A 26,596-nucleotide genomic window follows, 5' to 3' on the forward strand; every position below is an offset into this window, starting at 1 on the left:
TTCCCTTCCCTTCCCTTCCCTTCCCTTCCCTTCCCTTCCCTTCCCTTCTCTCGGCACCTCCCCTCCCCTGTCCTTCTTTCCTTTCTCCTCTCTTTCTCTTTCTCCCTCCTTTCCTCTCTTGGAACAGGGGAAGTGTTTAAGTTAGGGACAAGTTTTGAGTTGAGACAGCACAGCAAGGTTTTCCTGGTTAGCAAATTAGATTGTGGATGTGTTGTTGGCTGCAGGAACAGAAAAGTCCTAATGCCCAGAGCTCTAAGAGCATCTGATGACTGTGGAAAGTGGCTTGCCATGAACAAAGGACAGGGTGTGGCAAAGTAGGGATGAACTTGGCAGGGGGCAGATTATGACAGACCTCAGATTCTGAGAGGCTTACATGTGTGGCTTTTAGACCAGAATTTCACAACCTTGATGCTTTTGACTTGGGGTTGGATAATTTCTTCTGGGGAAGTGGGGCAGAGTGAGTACTTCCTGGGCATTTAGATACTGGCATCATCCTTGGCCTTCACCCCCCAGATACCGGCACCCTCCTCCTTCTCTCCAGATGCATAATAGCCAAAAAGATCTCTAGCCATTGGGCTCCTATTGAGAACCACTGTTTAGGTAATAAGAGTCGTTAGAGGATTTGGGGTCAGTAGATTTACAGTGACACTTCAGAGGAATTGTTATACAGGAGTACAAAGAGTGAATTAAAGGAGGCAGCAGGAGGTAGGGACAAGGGCTGAGGAGTGGTGTGGGTAAGTTTTAATCGCCTGGAGGGAGAGAATGTGGGGTGGGCCTGGAATGGGGCCAGTGAGATTTGGTGAAGGTGGCGAGCAGATCAAGAGAGAGGATTAGGGTGGGCAAGCTCAGTGCCCAGTTGCATGGGACGAAGAGGCAGCATGAGCAGGATGAGGCTCTGAGGACAAAGCCTGCTCTGGGGAGGGAGCATCTGTCTTGGTGGATCTTCATCACCTACACAACCCTGCTCACTTTCCCACATACACTCACATGCCCTTCTCCCTCCACCACACCTATGCATCCCATCAATTCATCTTATTCTTCCAGTGGCCAGCAGAAAAAGCTCCAGTCACCTCCTCAGTGAAGCCCACCAGGTTGACTTCCTAGGCTGAGCTTTGCTGAAACTCCTTGGCTGCTTTGCTGATGCCTGCTAGGTGCGGAGCCGGTCATAGTGATAGTTACAGTGGCCATTTTTGGACCACTTCCTGGGTTCCTGCGGTGGCTCATACTCAGTAATTTAATCCTCATGGAAGTCATTTTACGGAAGGGCTCAGAGATGGGGAAGCCTTGCATAAGCACTGTCCCCTTGCTTTGGAGCTCCATGTGGACTTGTGCTATCATCTGTTTGTCCTCAGCCTATTATCAGCCTCCTGCACATTGCCTGGCTCAGAGCAGAGCTCAGGAAGTCTATGGAGGCCAGACACAGTGACAGGCATCTGTAATATCTGCACTTTGGAAGGCTGAGGCAGAAAGATTGTATATTGAAGCCCAGCGTGGGAAACTTAATGACTTAGCAGGATCTTGTTCCAAAAAATATAAAAAGAGAGAGGAGAGAGGAGAAAGGAGAGGAGGGGAGGGAGGGAGAGAGGGAGGGAGGGAGAGAGAGACTGGGATGTAGCTCAGCATAAAGGTCCTGGGTTCAATCCCCAGTAAAACACACACACACACACACACACACACACACACACACACAGCCACACAGGTTTTGAGCAAGGGCCAGGATGGGAGTCAGGTTTGTTTGACCCCAAAGCCTAGATAACTTCTGTGCCACATTCTCCATTCTCCTTCATGTTCTTGCAAATAGTAGATATTTCTTATAAATGGATGAAATATACACATCATCAATGGTGGTTTTTCATCTACTCAGAAATAAACCTTAACTTCTAATAAAGGGTAAGCTAGACAGGTTTCCATGCTTGAGGTGTACATTTTCTCCATATGCCTTGAGTCTTCAGGGGCCTTTCTTACTGCTTCCAGGAAAGGAAGTCATCCACCTCTCTCCTGTGGGCTCCTTTGACCAACAAGACTTCTAACAAAGTTATAAGTCCACTTTGTAGAAGCCTCCTTGGGCCTTTTGCTCCACAAGTACTCTACTTTTTGACAGCTTTGTTTTCCTTCAGTTGCTCTATAGTATGATTGGGCCTCTGACCATCTAGGTCCAAACTTTACCTGCCCTTTGGCATCACCTGGAAAATTTGGGATTCTGGTACCCAGGCCTCATTCCCCAAGAATTCTAATTTAACTGGTTGATAGCATAACCCAGATAGCAGTAACTTTTTAATAATAAATTATGTTTAAAATTTTATTTTGATATTAGTAAGTTTTAAAATCTCCCTAGTTGATTTTAATGTGTGGGTTGAGAATGCTGCTCTTATTGAAAGGGGTTGATTTATTCATCCTCCTTAGCTGTACTTCTCCTTGGAGATTGAGGAGGAGGAAGAGGAGAAAGGAAAGGAAGAAGAGGAGGAAGCAGGAATGAGAGAGTGTGTGTGTGTGTGTGTGTGTGAGAGAGAGAGAGAGAGAAAGAGAGAGAGAGAGAGAGAGAGAGAGAGAGAGAGAGAATGATTTACCCATCATAGTGTGTAACGTTTTTGCCATCAATGAGTCCTTCTTTTGGATTAAGACATCACTTTAGGAAAGGGAAATACATTAAGTCACTGTTTGCCTCTAGCCCTTTTGTATGGATTTATCAATCCGCCTCTTTCTGAACAAACCCTGGGCTGAGAGAAAACACCCGTAAAATAAGACACAGGAAAGCTAAGCTCCTATATGGGGAGGTGTGTGGTTGACCTGGGCAATACGAAACAACCAAACAAATTGTCGGGAGTTTATCATGAGTCTGAGGAGGAGGTATAAGAGAAAAGGTGAGAGTGTGCAAGAAGTTGATCTTCTTTCCTTCTAAGTTCTCCTTAGGGTGGTCCTAGAATCTCATTCTTTATAGAAGATGGATTGTTAGGGCTTGCAAGAGCAGTTGGGGGCATTTACCTTTTCCTAACCCAACAATCTGCTGCAGCTAGCAGGTATAGCTGCTATTCCTGGACTGAACTCTGGGGACCTGGGAGCAACTAATTTACCTCTGCATTTCAGGAGAGTGTTGCACACTCAGCCCTCATATCTGGGAGTACTCCAAGATTCAGCCACAGCGATTGCAAATATTTGAAAACAAATCACCTTATTACTGAACATGTACAGACAGTTATTTCAGTTTCCTTTAAATGATACAATATAACCACAATTTCTGTAGCATCCTCTTTGTATTAGGCATCATAAGTCACCTAGAGATGATTTCAAGTACCAAGAAAATATGTGTCAAATACAATGCTCTTTTACAAAAGGGACTTGATTTTGATGTCCATGGGGGGATCTTGGAGCCATCCTCCATGCATACAAACAACCTTGATTGATGTCATAGTGGCAGCCTTTGCTAGCAAATGAGCCCAGAGCCCCAGGAACTGAAAAGATTAAAGATTCATATCAGGGGTGATCAGGGAGCCCTCTAGGAAGAGGTGACATTGGAGCTGAGCCTCTAAAGGTGTTGTTGGGCAGTTGTCCGCAAACTATAGCACGAGGATGTAAAACTCAGAGGAGGATGAGGTAGAGATGCATTCTGAAGACCTCCAGATCCCTGGCCACTCCCCAAAGTTGCCCCATTTTATTTTTAAGAATATTTAATGTTACCTCCAGGATACAAAGAATAAAAGCCCACTGAGGCAGGGGCCATGGGCAGCAGTTCCCTGAGTGTGTCTGAGGGCCAGCTGACGGGCAACCGTCAGAGATGATGCCATGATTTGGGTGCAGAATAAACGCCACACGAAGCAAGGGGTCCTCATTCTTCCTGCTTTGTCTGCCAGGGTTTGCAATTGTCAGTGGGGAGGCACCTCCTTTTCCTAGGACCTGCTCTGCTGTTTCAGTAATTGGTCTTATTTGACCTTGATCTTAATGGACTTTAATGATTAGATTCTAATTACCAAATGATCAGTTTGTTTGCAATTCTGTTTATGATTCTTTCATTGTAGATTGTATAAAGGACCTTAATATTTTCAAACTTGCAGAGTGTTTGTTGTTTATGTAGTGCCTTGATTTGAAAACACAGCATTTTATTGAAGGATGACATATTACAGAGAAGAATGTCACAAACTGAACACAGCCATGTGATCAACACCCAAATTGGGAGTAAGAACATGACAAGCATACTAAAAATCTTCAAGTTCCCTCCAGGCTGTAACCCCAACTCCCCATCCCAGAGGACACATTTTCTGGCCTCTAACCTCTTAGTTTGTTATAGCACTTTCAGTGGATGGAGTTAAACTTCTGTCTCATCTCTGCTCTTTTGGCTTTCACTTCCATCTTAGTCTTGTTTTGTTTTGTTTTGTTTTTCTGCTGAGACACAATATCAACACCCACCACTTAAAGAAGAAGTTAATTTTGGCTCACAGTGACAGCCCCTGGCTGGCTGGCTTCAAGGCAGAAACTGCATGGTGAAAGGGCCTGGGTAGAGGAAAGATGTTCCCATCATGGTGACCAGGAAACATAGCAAAGGGAGGATATAGGGAGAGAGAGAGACAGAGACAGAGACAAGGAGAGATACCTTTTTAAGTCAGGCCCCCAGTGGCTCTCCTCTTCAGACTGGGTCATGAGAGTGAATACAACACTCCCATCACCCTGTTACCTTTCAAAAGCTCAACACATGAGAGTTTTGCTGGGCATTCTGGATTGAAACCATGACACCTACCCTGATGCCATCTTCCCTGGTCCCCTTCCCTCTCCTCTGGGTAGGCGTGGCGTTCTGCATCTGCATGAGAGCAGCGGGATTCATGACATTGGCCTGCCCCAGTGGCAGCTGCTACTCTGTCTGATGGTCGTCGTCATCATCCTGTATTTCAGCCTCTGGAAAGGAGTGAAGACATCCGGGAAGGTAATGCCTCCTAATTTCTCTACTTTGGGGGAGGTTGGTCTTGACAAAAGTTTTTTTCTAGCTGTAACCATATTGTTGTTGAAAAGCCAAGTTGGAATTAGGAGCACCAAGCCTGAGTCAGCCTGAGATCTGCCTCTGATGTAGAAAACACATCCTTTTCTTAATCCTAAGTCTCCCTGACAGCAGGACTGGATGCAAGGAAATCAGAACTCACTGTTTCCTTCTAAAGTTTGGGGAAAAGCAGAGATCAGGGAATGAGGCACCACCAAGGGCCTTGAGCCAAAGCCTTAAGCTACTGTTGACATGTCTTTGTTATATTTTCAATTCTGGCCTAAAACTTCATACAAATGTTGCAGCCTATTTTGAAACATGGCCACTTACTGTACTATCAAATCAATAAATCCCCCTTCCTTGAATTTTTGAGTATAAGAGAATGCTCCGGAAGATATCTAGGTTCATGCTAGGTATGGCTTTTTGCTTCCTTTCACACTGTCCTGAGCATCGTCAAGGGTCTAGGTGGTTTGGAGAAAAAGAATACAAGGTCAGATGACCTGTGAGGACCAGTAGAAAGGTGGCATTCTGGACTTAGGTGACACTACCCTCTAATAGTCAACCTCTCAGGGTTGGGTACATTAAAGAATTGCCTGTGTTGATTCTTAGTCTAAGGAACATCAAGGGAACAATGCCCCTGTGGTGCCTAGAACTTGAATATATAGCTGGGACTTGTGCTTTCCAGCATTTTGATTAGCTACTGCTGTGTAACAAGCCACCCCCAAATGTAGCACCTTAAACAATGACCATTTTATTGTCTCTGATGATTTCAGGAATCATCTGGGATCAACTGGGAGGTCCTTCTGCTCTGTGTGGTATTGCTTGGGCTAAATCTTGGATCTTAACTTGGGTCTTTAGTCTTAAACTGTGCACATGCATTGCTGGGGCTGGTACTGGCCAGAAGCAAAGGTGGAGCTGTCAGTCGAGTACCTTGCATTGTCTCCATGAAGCCTTTCAAGGTTGCTTGGGCATCTCACAGCACGGCAGCTGCATTCCCACAGCATGTTCCATGTAGGCAACTCCCTACGGGCAGTAGCTCTTCTAATTTCTGCTTGTGTCATTTTTATTATTGTCCCAGTGACCAAAACATGTTTGTTAAAGCCTAGAGTTTATATTAGAGGTGAATACACAGAGGCATAAGTTTACCAGGACATCACTAGTAACTGGTTTTGCAAAGGAAGGATGCGTGTAAGGGTTTTCTGTAATACTGTAGTGTTGTTATTGCTATTGTTTTGTCACTATTTTGAGAACAAGAGACCTGCAGCCAGTGAGGATGTAGTCAGTCAAGAACTGGAGGTGGAATTTCCTAACAGCATGTTGGGTATACAGTGTCAGCCCTAAGAAGTATTCAAACAAAATAAAGGTTGGGGCCTGGAGTAATTCTGGAGTAGAGCAAAACCAATCTAGGATCACTGCTATCCCACCGCTGGCACATAGTCTGCAGTAAGTATTTGTTGAAAGATTAAAGAAGGATGAATAGATAAGTTTTGGGAACTACACCAAGTGTTCTTTGGGATTCAATTTAGCTTTTAAACATTTATGGACAGCAGTAATATGTCAATACAAGTGAAACATGAATAAGTAAGATAGATGCTTTATTCATTGCTTATAGTCTGTATGTATTACTGGAGTTGTGGATTAGTTATTGTCTTGGGTCTCTATTTGGAGACCCATATATTTGTCCTCTTTTAAATCAAGATTAATAGTCACAAACTCTACATACTATTATATATCTTATTTTTTAAATTTTAAACTTAACTTTACCTTGGAAATGATTTTACATTAGGTGGCCAGGTTATGCCTTAATAGAAATATAAGCTGTGGGCTTTTAAACTGTCATTGAATCAATTTAGCAATTTGTCACAACTTCAAAAAATGAAACAGGCTAGCTAATAAGACTATGTCACCCACATTAAGGTGAGAGATATCTTGTGGAATTGTGTTTGTTATGGCCATATATGTGTTTATGTACAGTTTCACATGAGATAGAAAGCATTCCTTAACATAAGTTATGGTCAAAAAGTGCAAGATGCTGCATTAGTGGATTAAGCTCTTTCAACTGGGACAGTTTGCAAAGGTTGGAAAAGGTAACATTTGTGCTGGGTACGTAAGGACAGACATGGGTCAAGAAGAAGAGTAAAGAAGTTCTCAGTGGAAGGAGCTGAGTGAGCAAAGCCACAGAGGTGTGGGTGTCCCAGACTAGCATTTTCCTGCAGTCTGTGTTCCTCTCTTGGCCTCTGGAGAGTCCCCAAGGTGAGTGACAGCCCACCTGTGTGAACTGCAGATATATGGCCTGATGGCCTGAATGTGGAGCTCCCATCTGCCCTAATTCTGTAGCCCAAGGTTATGCTCTCCACAGCCATTGGCAAAGGGCTAAAACCTACCCTATCTAGTTTTGCACTCTCTGAGCAGAGTACAAGTAGTCTTCTGGCTGAGTGGAGCTACAGAGAGGCCCAGGGGAGTGTTGAGAAAGGCAGGAGCATAATGTTATACTAGGGAAGTCCCCCGTGTGGAAACATGAAGAGTGAGTAACATGAGTGCCCTTGCATGAGCCAAATGAGGCCACAGGCCACATTTTGCGTAAGTCCGCCAGTGTTCTGGCAGCTGGGCAGGAAGAGGCCCTAGGCAATCCATGAGGAGGGTATTTCTAGAATGAGAAGCTTCACTGAGGACATTCCTGTGTCCTCTCTTTAATTGTTTTCATAAACCGGCTCATGAGAAAGCCAAAGTGTTGCTCATTTCTTCCAAGAATGCATCTGCAACAGGACACCAAGCTTTCTTTAGCAGACTTCCATAGCCCCAGAGCCAGCCTGAAATGACTTGCAAATGTACGCACTTCCCATTTTGGCAAGAGAAGACTGGACTCAGGAGGAAGCAGATGCGCTGGCCCCTGGGATGGTGTGTTTTGGGGTACAGTGTGAGCCCGGGAAAGGGGTTACTCCAAATCACACTGACAATCATGCTGGCCTATTGAGCACCTCAGAAGAGAGTGAGGTCTGAAGCAGTACGGTATTTGCAGTGCTGAGCCCTCCCACTGACTAGAGTCCCCACCCACTCTCTTTATATACTGGAGTAAACTTTGAGAAACCTCGGGTTTCCCTCAGCCTGGGGATCAATGGAGACAACAGAGCTGGCTGGGATTCCAACGCTGCCCTCTTCACTGAGAGTCTTTAGACTATCAGGGGAATGGGAACAGACTGCACTGGGTTTCTGAATTCTCACAGAGTTGGTGGAATTGAGGAAAGGGAAAGTCAGACTGATTCAAAGGAAACTTGAGATCTATTTATTAGTTTAATTTCATATTTGAATCATGATTTTAGTCGTCTTCCCACTACTGTGTCAATAGAGGTTGGCTCTGACTCTGTCATCTCTATCTCTGTCTCCGTCTCCTCTGCCTCTGTCTCTGTCTCTGTCTCTATCTCTATATCTCTGTCTCTCCATCTCTGTCTTTCTCCAGCACTGAGGACTGAACACAGGGGCTTTATCCATGCTCTGTAAGTGCTCTACCACTGAGCTACATTTCCAGCCAGTGCTGGTCTTGAAACTGCAATCTCCCTCCTTTAGTCTTCGAAATATCTGGGATTATAGGAGTACTCAGCTTGCCTGATTCTTTGCCTTTTCTATGTAAATCTTAAAGTGGATCAAGTCTGAGTTCTCATGGCCATAGATATGATGCGATATGAAAGTTTGACAGCAGAGAAGCCTGGGATAGAGCTCCATAGAGCTCAAATGCCCCTTGTGACCCAGTGTGCATGCAGTGTATGCATGAGCATGAGTGAGCTTTTGCCCAAGGATCTAGGAGCCACACATTTGATACAAGGTCTTAGGCAGCTGAACTCACATCTGCCATCAATACTTGGAATCTTCAACAAGACTTGAATGGTTTAGCTGTAAACACATATGCACAGTCAAAACAAGCTCCCCCTTCTTGATGCTTGACTGTAGTCATAGCTCAGTCATTTCCTGATGTGTTCCTTTGGGAAACTGAATCTATGCTGGAATCTCACACATGGTGTATACAGGGCTACCTTCAGGCCCCGTGGGAGATTCCCTGAAGTAAAAACACAGTTGGAGTGTTGTTTTTTGATGGGAGGAGTGTTGTCACACCCAGCCAGCTGGGCTGAGCAGTGCAGCTGGAGTGCAGCTGTTGACATGAGTTGCAGGGGACCACAGTTAGTTAGAACCCATCACAAGGCTGTGTGAAAGCTCTTCGTTGTGTCTCTTGCCAAGGACTTAGACCATTTTTCTGAGTTGGGAGGTTGAATCTAAGATCAACGTGAGCCCACCCAACTGCAACAGCTTCATTTTCCAGGACATGGTTGTCTCCTCGTTTGTCATTGGCAGTTTGTCTCCTCCGTTCTTGCCCTCCTGAAAAAATAGAAGCCAAAAACCTGAGTCCACCAAGAACTTCATCGAACAAGGGAGTGATAGAGGAACAGCTGGGTACCATGGGAAGTAGAGACTTCTTTGATTCACCCTGAGCCCAGATGTGACCATCTCTGGTGTGTCTACTAAGTTGTGGACTCATTTCTTATACATTCCCTTGTCCACGTGTTCATTCATTCTTTGACTATGTTAGTGTTCTGCTAACCTTGTGATTTATCATTCACTCACTCATCCATATGTCCATCCCTTCATTCAACCACCCACCACCTAACTATTCATCTACTTTAACCATCTACCACCTAACTGTGACTATGCAACCTACCGTCCATTCATCTAACAATCATCTGTGAAACTATCCAATTATTTATCTAATAAAAATTTTAAAGGACTATCTATGTTGAAAAAATGTAGGAATTTTTTTCTAAGGGGGTCAGGATAAACAAGGAAACAAGATAAATTCCAATCTTTAAAGATACGTCTGAAACATGACTCTATTTCCTACATCTCAGGTTTTGTGTTGAGCCCATATCTTTCTTTGCTGACAAAGCTTTATTTACCCTTAGTCATATATCCACACCTCTATTTTCTGCTCAATGTGTGCAGATACATGGGACTGCATAGTGCCAGAGTATTGTGGGGAGGACACATCCTGTCCTTAAGATATGCTTCAGCTGAGTCTTCCTTGGGTTTGATTCCTCTGGCCCTGATCTCATTTTCTGTTTGGGGTGCACTTCTTTATTCTGCAGGGCTGCTCATAGCTGCATCTGTCTATAACAAAGTTTTTAACTTTGGTGATATGTTGACATCAATTAAGGTGCTCTGGAAAAATACTGATGTTAAGGCTGCATCTTACACAAATTAAATCAGAAACTTTAAAGACTAAACACTGAGCTTTACCTTACTCTTCCTGCTCCCCTTCCCCCTCTCCTCTTTCTCCTCCTCCACTTTCTTCCTCTTCTTCATCTTTCTTTTCTCCTTGTCATCCTCTTCCTTATTCTTCTTTATCTCCCTCCTGTCTCTTTTGTGATAATGGGGATACTTCCTCAGCCTCTTGAGTAGCAGGGATTACAGATGTGCATCACCATGCCTGGCTGCATCTTACATTCTTATCAATAACTTCTCCCAAAGTATTCCAATAGGTAGCCACACTGTGAAGAAAGAGTAAAAAGTCCACACAAACTCCTCTGTTCCTATCTTCCTTCCCTTTTCCCCCAAACTGGGCATGGCAGTGGATGGAGTGCCCCTTCTTAGCCTGAGGATAATCTCTTCCTTTTAGTGTTTCTGATCACCAAAAATGCCCCATCAGCTGTCTATCTATCTATCTATCTATCTATCTATCTATCTATCTATCTTTTTTCTATCAAGATAGGCAATGGCCCAAGATCTTGCTTTCTGTTTCTTGAGCAATGCTACATGCATGTATGTAATTAAATGAAGACAAGGAAAATAGGGAGAGGAGGAGGAGGAAAGGGAGGAGGATATGTGTGTGTGTGTGTGTGTGTGTGAGAGAGAGAGAGAGAGAGAGAGAGAGAGAGAGAGAGAGAGAGAGAGAGAGAGAGAGAGAGAGAGAAAACAAAAGTTATGCATAGTATATATGCCTGAGATTTAAGTACTCTTAGAGATTGAGGCAAGAGAACTTCAAGTTTGAGCACAGCCTGGACAACTTAGTAAGACTCTGTATAAAAATATATAATACAAATTAGAAACGACTAGGAATGTGGCTCAGTGTGAAGGTCCTGGGCTCAATCCCCAGTACTGGGGGAGAAAGATGGGTGCAGCAACCAGCACCACTGGTGTGACGGGTGCAGGACTGGCAGAGAAAGGGAAAAGCAAAAAGGTGAGTGTGCTAGTTTTACCTGAAGCAACCTGAGAGGGTCAGGAGAGGCACTTTGTTTCTCTGGGGAAGAACCCTATTTCCCGCTCAAAATCCCCACTACTTACTACTAAGTCACCTGCAGGGTGAGGCTCTCACAGCCAGCTTGTGCTTTCCCCAGGTGGTATGGATCACGGCCACGCTGCCTTACTTTGTGCTGTTTGTGCTCCTGGTCCACGGCATCACACTGCCTGGTGCCTCCAATGGCATCAGCGCCTACCTGCACATCGACTTTTACCGTCTGAAGGAGGCCACGGTCAGTGCCCGGTGACCACCCAGCTTTGGGCCCGGGTGGTGGGAGGGTCCTCAGTAGGGGTTGATGATGGAAAAATCTGTCCTCAGCTTTGTTACAAACTTGGAGTTTTAGCCTTGGAAAAGATTCCTCTCTGAGCAGGAGCTTCTCCATGAGCCCAGTTTGTTCTGATGGTCTGGGCTTCTGTGGTTCCATTTGGTGGTCTTCACAAACCGCTCTTGCAAGGAGAGCCATACCCCATGAAGGGGACATGATATCCTTGGAACTTATTCCTCTCTTGTGCCCATGGCATATTAGCCCATACCAGCCAGCCTTGCCTCATTTCTACTCTTAATCCCCAATCCTGGTCTTCGTCACCTTCCTGTGCTGTCATTGTAAAGAGCAGCCTCAGCCACTAGGGAGACATGGGCATGACACCTTTGTCCTTCAACAGCCTCCTTCGGCTCATCATCAATTTATGGCAGGCCCAAATTGTAATGGAGGGGGAATTTGATAGCAGAATCCAAGGTGGCAGAGTGAGAGTAGGAGCAGAGACCATCACATTGTCAAATAATGGCTGAGCTTATTTCCAGCCTCTCCTCCAGGTCCCTGCAGGAAGAAACCTCAACGATTTTTTCCTCACAACTGTCAAGGGAGTCTTTACATTTTATCTGAATCCACAGTGATACTGGCAGGCAGGAGCAACATGGTATTAAGAGAGAAGCAGCCCAATGTGCTGCCCCCAAAGTTCAAGTCCCAATGCATCACTGTCATAGACCAATGACCAAGAGAAAACTTATATCATTAGAAACCATCAGAAAGGTAAGACATGAATCAGTCTTCAAGCTTGTGAAACAACACAGACTTCTATGGTTGTTTAGCTCCTCCTACTCATCCAGATGTGTAGAAATGAAGTTAGTGTAGTCTCAAGGAGCAGATCTATCTTCTTTTGTCAAGTTGCTCCTTTCATTATGCTGTTTGCAAAGTTGAGGAAACCTGGAATAATGCAAGTGAGGAGATGACAAAAATCAATTGCAGCTCCTAGTTGGGGTGGTATAATTATGCACTACCATACAAATGAGGAAACTGAGGTATTAGAGAGATGAAATTGACCAGGAATAACCAGTGAAACAGAGAAGCTGGAGAGCGGCTCAGGTCTTCAGACTTTAAGCCGTATGCTTCCATCACCAAAAGGCTGGAACAAGTAAATCTTATTGCTTCCCAAGACCCTTTTCCACAGAAAGCACTATTCGTGTGCTGGTAGAAGTCTGCTATGAATAATTATCCCTTTCTGTAAATGCTTTCTCCAAAACTCCTGAAATGAATAGACCCTTTGTTATTGTCAACATTCTAGCTTAGAACTTTCAGTTTGTTTATTTTTTTTTGAAAATCGGGATTTAAAATTCATTCAGTGAAGGGGCTGGGGGTTTAGCTCAGTGGCAAAAGCACATGCCTGGCATGCGCAAGGTCGTGAGTTCAGTTCCCAGTACTGGAGAAAAAAAAAAAAAAAAAAAAATTGATTCAGTGAGTTCCTCCAGGGAACTCACAAATACCCTTGGCTAGGAGATTCTAAGGAGAACCTAGCCTGTCTCATGGGGAAAGGCAGTTTCCGTGTCTGCACATTTCTGCTTCAGATAATGTTCCTTCTTTTCAGAGGGTCCCCAGGGCTTTCCAGCCTTTCCCGAGACTATGCTGGGATAGTCCAAATATGTGTGAAGAAGAGAGTAATGTCTTTTGTCTGCTGGTTTCAGGTGTGGATTGATGCTGCAACTCAGATATTTTTTTCCTTGGGGGCTGGATTTGGAGTCTTGGTTGCATTTGCCAGTTACAACAAATTTGACAACAACTGTTATAGGTAAGTTTCTTCTCAGAACTCTGGAAAACTGAATCCTGGATACTGACTCTTTTAGGGATCAAAGAGAGGTCTCTGATTGATCTGAAAGCCAACTATCCTTGCACTAATCAAATTTTCTTCTTTTGGCCCATCCAAGGCATTTTCTGAACTGTGGTATGGTCTATGGCCTTCTAATTAGCACCACTGACTCCAGGATGGCTCTTAACAGAGTGTATTAGTCAGCTTTCCCATCGCTGGTGAAAAGTACCCAACTACAATTTAAAGGAGGAGCGGTTTAATTTGAGTTACAGTTTTAGGGGGTTCAGTCCATGGTTGGTTGGGTCCAAGGCAGAAACTGCATGGAAGAAGGGCATGATGGAGGAGAGTTGTTCAATTTATGGCAGGCAGGAAGCAAAGAAGTAAAGAAGTACTTAGGGATAAGAATACATCCTTCTGAATCATGCCACTAGTGACCTATGTCTTCTGACCAGGCTCTACCTCCAAACGTATAAGATTTGGGTGGGGGGACATTTTATATCTAAACCATAACACAAAGATGACAAGCTGAGAAAGGTGATGTCACTATGGTCAGGATATTATGGAGATCTGTACCTGGGACAGAGAAATGCGATGTGGCTTTCAAAGAAAATGGTGCCACCAGACTGTCCATTGGATGTTCTGGAAGACAGAGCTAGAAAAATCATGGTGGTGAAACCTGGCTCTGTTGGAGGTAAGATTGAAGGGCAAACAGGGAGTCAGAAGACTTGCTCCAGCTCAGATTAATAAACATTTAATGTTGCCTTCTACAGGCCCAGTGTTGTGAGGGCATCAAAGATGGATCATTTAGGTTCACCTTCATCACTCCATCCTAGGAGTAAGGTAGAGTCAGTGTTTTTGACAGAAGAAACAGCAGAAGGAGTGCACACAGTAGGATAGACTCTAGGAAGTAAGGAAATGGGGTAGCCAGCCCCTTGGTAGGATACCAGCAATAGCATGGAGGTATATTTGAGGGAAAGCTCAGAGACTAGCTAGGATTATGATAGGCAAGCATACAATGGATGACGTGTGTGGTGAGAAACAGCATGAAAAAAGGCAAAGAGGTGGTTTTTTGGGGCCAGCAAGTTGACTGCTTTGGTTTATTCAAAGAAATTATATTGGGAATCATGAAAAATAAGCCTAGATGGAAGGTCTCCTTAGCAAAGATTTTAAATGCCAGGTTGAAGAGTTGGGATGGCCTTGGGGAGCCATGGAAAATTTACTTAATTAGGCTGATGAGTTGATTCCCAAGTAAGAGTTTGGTACCAGTCTCTGGTGTATAACTATTCCACCAATAAGCTGTCCCCCTACTTCCTGCACCAACAGGTTCTAACCAAGTGATGGTGAGGCCTGGGTCCACATGGAAGCAGGGCAGGGAAAGGGAGAGCTGGCATTTCAGGCTAGGTCTAGGCTACAGTTTCCATCAAGGGCCAGTGGTCCACAGGTAAGTTTGAGGTGTGAGAGTCAGGTAGGCTTGAGCCAGCAGCACTTCTTTCCCTCAGGGATGCCCTGCTGACCAGCACCATCAACTGTGTCACCAGCTTTGTCTCCGGGTTTGCCATCTTCTCCATCCTTGGTTACATGGCCCATGAACACAAGGTCAACATTGAGGATGTCGCCACTGAAGGTAGGTGGACAGAGTACTTCAGCCTCAATCAAAGAACAACAGGCTCAGAAAACCACCTGATTCCTGACTTCACAGCTCTTCTGTGGCTATAGGTCTGTGAAAGCTAATCACAGAGATTTCCATACGGCCCAATTGATGAGCTTTTCCTTGAGGCTGTCAGTGGAAGTTCTAAGCAATGTTGGGCCCAAGGTGTGTAACAGAACTTTCCTGTGTGTCAGGTTGGAAAGATTTTGGAGTTCCCTTTCTACCAGCACCTGTGCTGAGCAGTTGACATATGTCTTAGTCCATTTTCTGGTGCTGCTGCAAAATACCTGAGGCTGAGTGATTTACACATGAAAGAGGTTCTGTTAGTTCACACTTCTAGAAGCCCAAGAGCATGGTGCCAGCATCTGCTGAGTTCCTGGTGAGGGGAGGGGGAATGTATAGCTCAACTCATAACCAAGAAGGAGACAGGGAAATGGCTGTGTATACGAGAAGCCAAACACATAGCGTGGTCTCACTTTATAACAATCCACTTTCAATAACAAATCTCTAGAGAACAAGAACTCATTACTACAAGAACAGCATTAATCCCTCTAACAACCTAGTTATCTCTTCCTAGCCCCATCCCCTCTCTACCTTGCTACACCAGAGAGAAAGCCTCAACATGAGTTTTGGTAGAGACAAACTGTATTCAAACTATAGACACACACTTCTGTTTAGTTTTCCCAAAGCTGTGAGGCAAGTGTTAACAAATTCCACTAAAAAGTGAGAAAACTAAGACTCAGGGTAAGTCTGTGGTCCAAGCCACCTTTCTGATGAGCAGTGGCACCAGGATCCAAATCTCAGTGGTCTGACTCTAGAACCTGTGGCCTTTTCCACTACTTCCTAGATTCCTGTTGCCACAAAGAAGTTGAGACCTTTGGAGGGGCTGCATCTAATGGGCTCTTAGGACCACAAATGTCTGAGAAACAGAATGGATCTTTCATGAATGTAGCTTATAGTCATCCAGACAAAGTGCTGCTCTCTTCCTGACTGTTTGAGGTCGACTTCCTTGATGCACACACTGTATTAGTCAGCTTTCCATCACTGTATTGAGATAATCAACTTACTGAAAAGAAAGGTTTATTCTGACTCATCATTTTGAAGGTTGAAGTCCATAATGGATTGGCCTTGTTGCTTTGGGTCTGTAGCAAGGAAACTCATGATGGTGGGGAAACTGTAGGTGGAATAAATTCTTTACTTCATGTCTGGAATGCTAAAGAGAAAGAGGGGACAGAGTTTCAATAGCCCCTTCAGGGGTATAGCCTCAGTGACTAAAAGTCCTCTTACCAGGGCCTACCTCTTAAAGTTTTCACCTCCTCCCAGTAGTGCTAAGCTGGGTTCTAAGACTTTAATATAAGAGCCTTTGGGAGACATTAAAGGTTGGAACACTGGCACTGGTGAATTGTAAGTCTGAACTGGCTTCCTCTGTAGACTTTTGGTCTGCGGTGCCCACAAGTGTTCTGGGGCTTGGTGGGAGTTAATTGGGCCTTGGAATGTTCCTCTGTCATCTGTGGCTCTGATCAACAGTCCCAGCCATTGATGAGGTCTTTGATGTTTCTTACAGGAGCTGGGCTCGTTTTTATCCTGTATCCAGAGGCCATTTCTACCCTGTCAGGATCTACATTCTGGGCCATTCTGTTTTTCATCATGCTCCTGACTCTGGGCCTTGACAGCTCAGTGAGTGACCCTGCTCTGGACAGCCCTTCCCCTCCTTTGGTCCTAACTCCCACCCCAACACACACATAATACTCAGTCTGAAGTTCCCACCATTTGGACTCCTGATTAATAGCTTTTCCCAAAGACCCTACTTAAATACAAACAGGGAAATGAGTCTTCCTTCAAAAAGGTAAGATCTAGTCAAAGTCAAGAACCGGTGGTTGGGCTGGGGATATAGCTCAGTGGCACAGCACCTGCCTGGCAAGTGCAAGGTCCTGAGATCAATCCAGGTACAAAAAACAAACAACAACAACAACAACAACCACAACCCAAAAACCAGGGGTAAGCCTATTAGCAACATGAAAATCAAAATCAGAAGGGATTTAAAATAAGTCACCTAACACTGTCCTTTTGCAGATAGAGAAATTCAGAGAGGACACAGATAAGTGTCTTGTTTTTTAGGCACTTTCTCATTCATTTAGAGTTCATCAGAAAGCAACAAAAATATTTTGAACCCCATTAGTTTCTTAGATCCTTTTATGTTACCCATATAGATTTTCTGACATCTTCTTATGTCTGTGTCTGGGGCGGGGGGAGGCTTTCAAAAAGTCTTCGGGTAAGGCTTCCCAATGGTTTCCTCTTCCTGCCTTTGCCTTTCAGGTAGTAGATCAGACTGCAGTGTGTTGGGAAGGATTCGGAGGTTACTTTCAGGCTCCTAGGGAAGAATCCTGATTTTGATGAGTAAGATCTAATAAGAGGAGAGGAAGGTGGGGCATGCTCACCTCTTGTCTGCTACAGCAGTGGTTCATAAGGAATGTATGTGCCCACAGCAGTGAGATGTGACATTCTTTCAGACTCAAAGACTTGGGTTTGAGGTGACCATTTTGCTTGATAATTAGGAAAAGAGCCAAAGGTCTTGTGGTGCTTCTTTGATAGAGGTCTGCAGAAGGCCCTGTTTACATTCAGATGTGTCAGCTATATCGCTCCACTCTGTAGTAGCTTATCCATCCCCATGGAGGCTGAGTGAATGAGCAAGAGGCAGGTACTTGTTACCAGGAACATATCAGAGTTCACTTCCCTCTTCACCTTCCTCCACATTTTCAGAGTTAGGCTGAGATCAGGGCAGACAGAGGAAGAGTGGATGGGGAGAAAGGCAGGGAGCAGGTAGTAGCCAGATTACCTAAGTCCCAGGACTCAGCATGTACTTGGTAGATACTCATTTCTGCTTTCCATCTGCCTGATTTACTCCAGATGGGAGGCATGGAGGCAGTCATCACAGGCCTGGCTGATGACTTCCAAGTCTTGAAGAGACACCGGAAACTCTTCACATTGGGCGTCACCCTGAGCACCTTTCTTCTGGCTTTGTTTTGCATCACCAAGGTGAGCAGGGTTTGGGCCCTGGGTGACCTGGAACTTCTCAGACTGCATTTCAATGAAGTTAAGGCATTTCCAGGCTTGGAGCTGGAGTGCCTGGGGCCAGGCTGAGCCAAGAGAGATGCTGGCATCATCCTCAATTCTGTGCCCTGTTGCCCCTGGGTAGACCCCTATCTCCTTCTGTCTCTTTGCCTGTTAACTGCTTATTGATTTGGAGCAACAAAAATCCCTTTGAAACTCATCTCACTGTATACAGGCTAAAACACCCATCTTTAGATCCAGTGGCTTCCAGAGGTTTTAGAATACAACTCAAATCCTATCACCTGAGTTCTCAGATAGTTCTGAACAGGTGGGGCAGGAGACAGGTAAGAATTGATGGATGCACCAGTCAGTGACCACTTCTAGTCAAAGATGGCCTCAGGTTTTTTCTCTCCATGGCCCAGGGTGGAATTTACGTCCTGACTCTCCTGGACACCTTTGCGGCAGGCACCTCCATCCTGTTTGCAGTACTTATAGAAGCCATCGGAGTTTCCTGGTTTTATGGTACGTGAATGTGTGGCAAAGTCTTGGTCCCCAGTGCTTGTAGAGCCCTTTTACCTGGAGATGCAAAAGGGTTCTCTGTTCCCAGGGCAGCGCCTGTCTCTCCAGAGATGAGCAGGCTGCTTATTGAGAGCAAGTCTTTCTAACCTCAGCTCATCTTTAAACATACTTCCTTTAGTTAGTGCAAACATTTCTGAAAGCACCCACTGTCAGCCTCTGGGGAGAAACCCAAAAGAAGCCATAGGTCCTCAGGTCATGGAATTTATTCTAGCATAGGGTTGCCAGATTTAGTAAGCAGAATACAGGATTCCCAGTTATTTATCTGAATTTCAGATAAATAAATGAATAATTATTTTGATATGTGTAGGTCCCAAGTAATATTTTTCCCATCAATGTATTTTTCTGACTTTCAAATTTAACTGTGTGGAAGGTGTTCAGAAGCTGTCCAGTGGGTCTGGCACTCTAGATTCACATCTTCACTGCTGGGTCACATGACCCTGGTGGGTTATGTCCTTATCCACAAAACAGCAACAGAGCTGCTGGGAGGACTGTTGGGGCATTAGGTGGCAAGGTCACCATGGAGAAAATATTTCATGAACTGTATTGGAATTGTTCACCTCCCTCACCCCATAAAAGACACCAATGTTAGTCCTGCTCATCGCCAAGAAGAGTTAGGAAGGGATGCAGTGTAGCAACTGGAGCTCTTCTATGAAACTGCAGTCAGAATTTTACACATGCATACACATGTGGGTACAATGGCTGTGTACACAGGGTTGTCGCTTTCCAAGAAGAAAAATCTAGGATTCTGAGCAAGGGCAACTAGACTCTGTAGCCTAAGGCAAGCATCCTTCACACTGATTTTCCTCTTACAAGTTAATTAGGGTGAAGCATAAAGCGTGATACTGTCCTTGTTTTTGTCCTCTTCCTTGTTCTGAATCAGCTAAGTGTCGCCTCCTAGGTCCTCCGAGTCCCTGCAGATTACTGCCTTGCTGTCCACCTGAAGTCCAGAACCTCACAGGTCCTGGTTCCTGGGTCTGTGTGGGCCACCATAACGGGCCTTTTCTATGTGTACAGGTGTGGACAGGTTCAGCAATGACATCCAGCAGATGATGGGGTTTAAGCCGGGACTCTACTGGAGATTGTGCTGGAAGTTCTTTAGCCCAGCCTTCCTCCTGGTGCGTAGCGTGTGTCCAGAGTGTGTTCAGGGTGGAGTAGGGTGGGAATATTGGCTTCTGAAGTGAGGAGGCCCTGGGATCTAGAAGACCCGGCCATGTAGATAGGACACTGGGATGTTTAGCCTGTTCGTTGGTACCATGATGGGCTTCTACCTTAGCAACTGTCTCCAGCCTGGGGCTAAGTCCCTGGGAGACTTGTGCTAGCTTTAAAGTCACCATTCTGTTCTTACTCCTCTTTCCTTGTCCCCTGTTGTCCTTGCTTCCTTTTGATTATCATTTGCTTCTTGAATTCTTTCTCTGTATCTTTTCTCACTTTCTCCTTTCTCCTTTCCCTATAACCCATTTTACCCACTGCTTCTCATTTCTCTACCTTTCTCTGTTTGCCTCTCCTTTCACCTCCTCCTCGCTTTGCTCTGCTTTGTTTCTCTTCTCTCTCTCCTCCTCCCCACCCCTTCCTCCCCTCCCCACCTTCTCTTTTGTTCTTCCTCCCCCTAGTTCGTGGTGGTGGTCAGCATCATCAACTTCAAACCCCTCACCTATGATGACTACGTCTTCCCCACTTGGGCCAACTGGCTCGGGTGGGCCATTTCCCTCTCGTCCATGGCCCTGGTTCCTGCCTACATCATCTACAAGTGCCTCAGCATGCGGGGCACCCTTCGGGAGGTGAGCTCTAGGCCAGCCATGGGGGGATGGGACAGGACAGGAGCTGGCATTCCTTGGGGGTCAGACAACCACCTCATTGACCAAGTTACTGTTCCACTGAGCCTCAGTTTCCATATCTCTAACCCAGGCTAACGCTGTATACCTTGAAAAGGAAAAGGAAGTGCTCAGTACAGTGCCTGGCACACAGAAGGTGCTCGGTGCATGGCACTTGCAGTCAATGTGGCTGTTCCCATGTGACCGTTGCTGTCTATGTGACAAAGTAGCACCCAGCCCTCGAGTTCAGTGAGGGCTGGTGAGACAGATGGCCTAAATTTGGCTTCCACCTGGGTCCTCTAACATTTGTCATTTCTCCACATGTCCCAAATCTCCTTATCTAAGCTCCCATTAAGATTTGGTCTTCCTGGTTTCATTTGCCTCTTTCCTGATCATAATATGATCAGCATATTGTAAAGCAAAAATAGCAACCCCTTCATCCTTCGTCTACTCACTGGGCAGGAATTCATTGAAAATCTAACATGTGCCACTTAGTATTCTGTGCACCACACAAAACCCCCTGACGTTCTGGAGCTCACATTCTCATGAAGAGACAGATAAAATGGGCAAGTAGGGAAGTGAGCCAAGCAGGAACTTAGGGTAGAGGATCCCAGGCTGTGTCCACACCCTTCTCCTCCCCATTCTTCAGCTTGTGTTTTCCGTCCAGAAAGTCTCCATCCTGGGCCACAGGGAGAATCCATATTCAGTGCACTCATCCAAGACACTGCTTCTCATTCATCACTCGTTGGGAGCGAGGACAGCTCCCACAACCCAGTGACAAACTTTGATTCAGAGCTCACACTGAGGCTCACACACTCAGCTCACACTGAGTGTCTCCCCAGGAGGCCTTCCCTGATCTCATGTGGGGCAGGGAACCCCCTTCACGTCCACACTGTAGCGTTTACTCGTTTACAGTGTCTCTGTGTGTGTTTGCTAGGTGCCAGTCCCTTTCATGGCTGTCAGCTCCCCCAGACAGAGACAGCAGGGCTCCTTCAGCTCTGGGTCTGCAGGCCCAGCCCAGTGTTGACCAACCACTGTACGCAGCTTGAGAAACAGTCACTAGATGCATGATTCAAAGAGCATCAACTAGCTCCCCAAACAAGGGGGTGGTGGGATGGGTGTTTTTATATATCTATATGGGGCTTCAGGTCCAGAAAGTGGAGGACCAAATCACAGGTGTCAGCTGGAGTGCTGGGCAGGTGTTCCAGGGGCCAGACTAAAGCCTCATCTTCTTCCTCTTCGCAGAGACTGGCTTATGGCATCACACCAGAGAATGAGCACCACCTGGTGGCCCAGAGAGAAATCAGGCAATTCCAGGTAGATGCAACCTGAATGACCGGGGTGGGCTCTGGGGTTTGGGGCAGTCCCTCCAAGCTCCCTGCTGTGTGCCCAAGGCAGGGCCCCACAGCCAGAAAATCCAGCATGTCTGTAGGCTATGGCGTTGGAGTGAAGGGGAGGGGCCTGTGCTCTGTTTACCCAGCCTCCTCCTGCCTCTCTACTCCCTGGTCCTGGGATGTCACACCCCAGTGTCTCCTACAACTATATTCTGCCTCTATGAGTTGTCAGTATGGAGTGTCACCAAATAGACCGAGACCTCATGCTTTCCTTGTCCCTTAAAAATATCAGGATTTGGGGATGAGGAGGCTCCCAGTGAGTCGTGAGGGCTACCCATGCCTTCTGCTTGGCACTTTCTACACCTAGGTGACAACTAGAGCCTCAGACTGCTTGTATTCGAAGGGCTGTGAGAAGATGGGGCTGTCCGTTCTGCCTCTTCTTAGCTTTCTACCACCCAGCCGAGCTTGGTCCCCTTGCTTTCTGCCCGCCCTGGCCCTGTCATAAAGACCTTGGTATCCTTCTCTACAGCTGCAGCATTGGCTGGCCATCTGAACCTGACCCCGAGGAGGAGGAACCCACTGTGCCCAGGTCCTGGTCAAAGGCCTCTGCTTCACTCCCACCCTGGACACTGTCTTGGAATTCTTCTCCCAGAAGATGCCCTTTCCGACCCTCTCTTCTTTTCTTGGTTACAAATGACTTAGTGACTATGGTTTTTGTTCACCTCTGTTCATCTGGCTTAGGGCCTGTGATTGTGAAGGATTGGTGAGCCTCAAGGGAGAGGAGAAAAGGAGGAAGCAGTAAAAATCCCTTGTGGAAACCCCAATTTGGAGGAGTAGCTCCCATCACTTTGGGAGCCCACCCAAGCTGAAATCCATGGCTCAGGCAGAATCCTTTACCACGTTTACTTGTACTTTGGGCCACAGAAGAAAATCGCATTTCAGCCAATCTGAGAAAGGATGGGTTTTAGATCAGACACCAAAATGTCAGCAAAAAGTCCAGCTCAATTTGGTGTATGGATGGGGAATTCGTATGTTCCTCATCTCTTGCCCACCCTAAGTAGCATGCTGGTGTCTGAACTTCATTTTGGGAATTTCAGTTTATTTGCCCCTAAAATGAAATCAGCAGATTGATGTTTTGGGAACTTTGAGCAGAAATCTTCATAGTTAGTTTTCAGCCTGGATATCTGAATTTGATTTGTGTATGATCCGGAAGGTTCCTTTGGCTTCTGTTGTTCAGATGGTCCACAGCTATGGGTGCCAGAGAAAGAATGCAGATGAGTCAGAGTGAGCAGGCTCCCCAGAGTATCTGTACTAGGTAGACGCCACTAGGCCAACCATGTGTACCGAAGGCATATCCTGCTCTTGTCCTGTGAGGAACATGGGATCCTCAAAACTCACTGGTGGTTCCTGAGATCTTCTTGGGGAAATGGGACAGGGACTTGGGGAAGCCAAGGTTGGTACACCATAGGCCTCTCTGCTGTCCTTTTGGGTGACAAACTGTCCTGGCTATTTACTCTTCATGGACACCACGAAAGCCTTCCCTGGGGATCTCAGCACAGACCAAGCGTTCTGAGGGATGAGGAGTTGACCCTGAAAACTTCTGTCTCTTGTCAAGGTCTAGCTAGACACCTTGGCACCTTGGGTTGGGGGTGGGACTAAGACCCCACAACCCAATCACTCAAATTGAGAGAATATTCTGAGTGAGAGAACAGGTTGGTGGGTTTAGGACAGTCCTAGCTTTACTTCTGAAAAAACTCTTAAGTGATGGTGGTTAGTTTCAGTTCAGTGAGAAATGATTGGTGGTTTGGAAAATCGGTGGCGTTTAGTTGGGATTTCTGTTTATGGTTTGAGTCTCATGAACTCATTGGGAATCTAGAGTTGTGCATTCTCATTTAAACTGTGGGAGCTCCTGTTGCACATGAGCCCACTTCACTTACCCTGGGAGTGTGGGGTGCACACTTAGAGTGGGCTGTGGCTAAAGCTAGGACATCTGTGAGCCCCTGGGATGCTGCAAGGTGAGGGCTGGGTGGAGCTGTCTGGAGACAATGATGGCATATCTCCGAACATCCTGGGGGTTTTCTGCTCAATCAAGACATTTAGGTCACTCTTTAGAGAATAAAGAGCGGAAATGAGCAGTGTTTTGATCTTTTATTAAAAGAAGGCCAGCTTACGGCCTGAGATAGCCTAAGTGGCACACATTTTGGGCCCTTGCAAAAAACGAGGCCAGTTTCACACAGATGGAATGAATCAGGTGCTGGTCTGGATCCCTTGACTCTTTCCATGAGTGATAATTTTTTCCTAAATATATTTTTTTTTAACAAAGTACGCTTCCCATGCTGCCTCCCAGCTGCCTCATGTGTACAACAGGGCTGGCTCCTATTTTCCCACTTCCCTGGTGAGAAAACTAAGACCTGGCATTTAAGTTCGTGTTGTTCAAGGAACTAAGCTGGTACTCCATGAACAATCTCAGATCTCAGCTAATAAAACTTGGGAATACTCTCATCACATGGTCCATCCTACCTAGGACTGTCATGAGACACAGAACACACAGAAATCTACTCAAAGGCAGAGGAGCACTTCCTAGCCAAAGAACAGTGTGTTGGAACAGAGGGCAGAGGGAAAAGAAAGGCATTCATTCTTACCTAGCTCGTTACCAGGCAGGAAATTGCTTAGCTGCTACACAGTCTTTTACTGAAAATAACCACTCTTTGAACAGTAGGATCTAAGAAGCTAAATCCACTTGGCTGACCTGAGCACCCACTCAGAAAGACCCATGTGCATTAGATCACAGCCAGCCTGCTATTTTTTCTTAGTCACCTGCACTGTGGTCCTTCTGCCTGCAGACATTGTCCTCGGGGTAATTGGAGGAGTGGTGCTAGCTGAATGAATATCAAACCAATGCCATGGTGCTGCCTTGTGGTGAAGTTGGCTCCTGAGTCTGGGGTAGATGGAGGGTTCCTGGTTCCAATCCTAGGCTCCCTGAGAGGGTAAGGGGTACCAAGAAAGGCCTTGAAGATTCTCACAGAGGTGCTGGGAGACCAACTGGGTTCACTTTTCCACTTACATTTAAGAGAGAAAGATTATGTGCTTCATCCAAAGTAATGCTTGACTTCTTTTGTGTAACCTTTTTTTAATAGGAGAAGCTACCCAGGACCAGGGTGCTCCTGTGTACTGTATATGACACTTGACACTTTTGATATTTTACTAGGTTTTTAAAGAATTATTATTTTCCATGAAATATAAAAGATCTGTTTAAGACCATCATGTTGACCTCCTGCTCCTCACTATCTAGTTATTTAGTATTTAAGTGTGAGTCTTTATTCTAGATGCAAATTAGACAAAGAAAGAGAGGAGCTGCCAGCTCTTGCCAAATACCTTGCTGAACAAAATTCCCTAAACTGCCTTAATTCTGAGAGAAGAAAGAGAGGTTCTTGCTCAGGTGGGAGCCTGTCTCTTGCCATGTGATCTCCTTTCCATCTTTGAGTGTGAAAACTGAAGCCTTCTTACCAAAGAATTCACCACTTAGTAAAGAATTCCACTGCACTCATTTTATATGTTTTTTAGTTTTCTTTGAAAGGCACAATGGAAAATAACACAGGGTGTACAGTGCGGTGAAAAAGCAGAGCACTGAGAGTTGCACAGACCTGGGTCTGCAGCTGCCTAGTTGGATGGCTTGGGAAGAAGAGTTTCATGTCTTTTGGGTTCAAGGGTGTTTGTCTGCACAATCAGGGATTGTATTAGATAATGAAAGATCCCATCCAATTAAAACAAACGAGCCAGAAAACCTTTATGTCTTCATGAGCGTATTCTTGAGCTAAATTTACAATGAAGAAAATACATCACTTGCTGTGGGATTTTCCAAAATGACCCTCAACCATGAGCAGACTGCTTAGAAATATCAGATTTCTGGCCTCTAGAACTTTGTTTTTCAGATATGCAGTAGTTCCACTTTCTCAGATACTTCTCCAGCAGAAGCCAAAATACTTGGTATTTGAATGAAAAGGGTATCGCCAGCCCTTCTCTTTGAAGAGCCTGAGGGTGATATCCCATCCTGCCCGGAGACAGCATGACTGCACCGGTGACTGAAGACACTGTGGGGTGCCTGCCCGTGTCTCCCTGTCTCTCAGCTTTTGTGAAAATGCAGACTATTTCAATGGTGTCCTCTCCATGTCATGGATGTTCTAGTGTCCCGCAAATCTCTACTGTCTGATTTGGATTTATTTTAAAAGTTGTTCTCTTCATGGAAAAATAAGTGTGAAGAATAATAAACGATATTTCCTGTGGCATGTATCTGGTTATGGAGTTTTGAATGTGTTTTGCCATGAAGGCCAAATGCTATGAATTATTTGAGATAAGAGGGTTTGTTTCTGATCAGCCACTAGCTAGTAAAGAAGAGCTTTGATCATAGCAGCCAAATACCTTTATTACATCACTTGTGGAACAGGAGACTATAGGGGCTAAATCTGAAATCTTAGCTCTGAAATTGACACACAATGTGTGTGTGTGTGTGTGTGTGTGTGTGTGTGTGTGTGTGTGTGTTTATGTGGTGCTAGAGACTGAGTTGCACCACCAGCCTGACAACCCTTAATTACAAAGGATACCTAGGGACAACAAGCTTAGCTATCTAGTTTTGATTTGTTTTGTTTTTCATCTCTAGGGCCAACTTTCAAGGAAATCAGACCTTCAGTTGGATTGAACTGAATGTGAAATTTAGTGCATATGTGGATTATTCTTGGAAAGGGGATATTGTTACACTCAGGCCCTGAAGCTTAATACTGATTTGGGAAAGATATAAATTGACAGAGTCTTGTTTTTAACACAAATCAGCAGGTAGATGATAATACCA

The 26,596-nt window shown here is 45.3% G+C and overlaps 1 protein-coding gene across 3 annotated transcripts in view; it reads left to right on the top strand.

The window, feature by feature from the left end:
- Positions 1–26,036, top strand: part of Slc6a2 (solute carrier family 6 (neurotransmitter transporter), member 2) — a 45,285-nt gene extending 19,249 nt beyond the window's left edge. For 2 of the 3 annotated variants that reach the window (XM_005388320.2, XM_005388322.2), the window contains 11 exons: positions 4,774–4,912; positions 11,344–11,478; positions 13,206–13,309; positions 14,827–14,951; positions 16,540–16,652; positions 17,883–18,011; positions 18,449–18,548; positions 19,620–19,720; positions 20,216–20,383; positions 21,662–21,733; positions 22,280–26,036. In XM_005388320.2, the coding sequence (XP_005388377.1) occupies positions 4,774–4,912; positions 11,344–11,478; positions 13,206–13,309; positions 14,827–14,951; positions 16,540–16,652; positions 17,883–18,011; positions 18,449–18,548; positions 19,620–19,720; positions 20,216–20,383; positions 21,662–21,733; positions 22,280–22,303 (1,210 nt within the window). In that variant the 3' untranslated portion in view covers positions 22,304–26,036. The remainder of the gene's footprint in view (positions 1–4,773; positions 4,913–11,343; positions 11,479–13,205; positions 13,310–14,826; positions 14,952–16,539; positions 16,653–17,882; positions 18,012–18,448; positions 18,549–19,619; positions 19,721–20,215; positions 20,384–21,661; positions 21,734–22,279) is intronic. The other variant, XM_005388321.2, reaches the window with a different exon arrangement.
- The last annotated feature ends 560 nt before the right edge of the window (positions 26,037–26,596 follow it).

Source organism: Chinchilla lanigera, unplaced genomic scaffold (genome assembly GCF_000276665.1).
Source record: "Chinchilla lanigera isolate Chin_1 unplaced genomic scaffold, ChiLan1.0 scaffold00032, whole genome shotgun sequence".
NCBI lineage: Eukaryota > Metazoa > Chordata > Mammalia > Rodentia > Chinchillidae > Chinchilla > Chinchilla lanigera.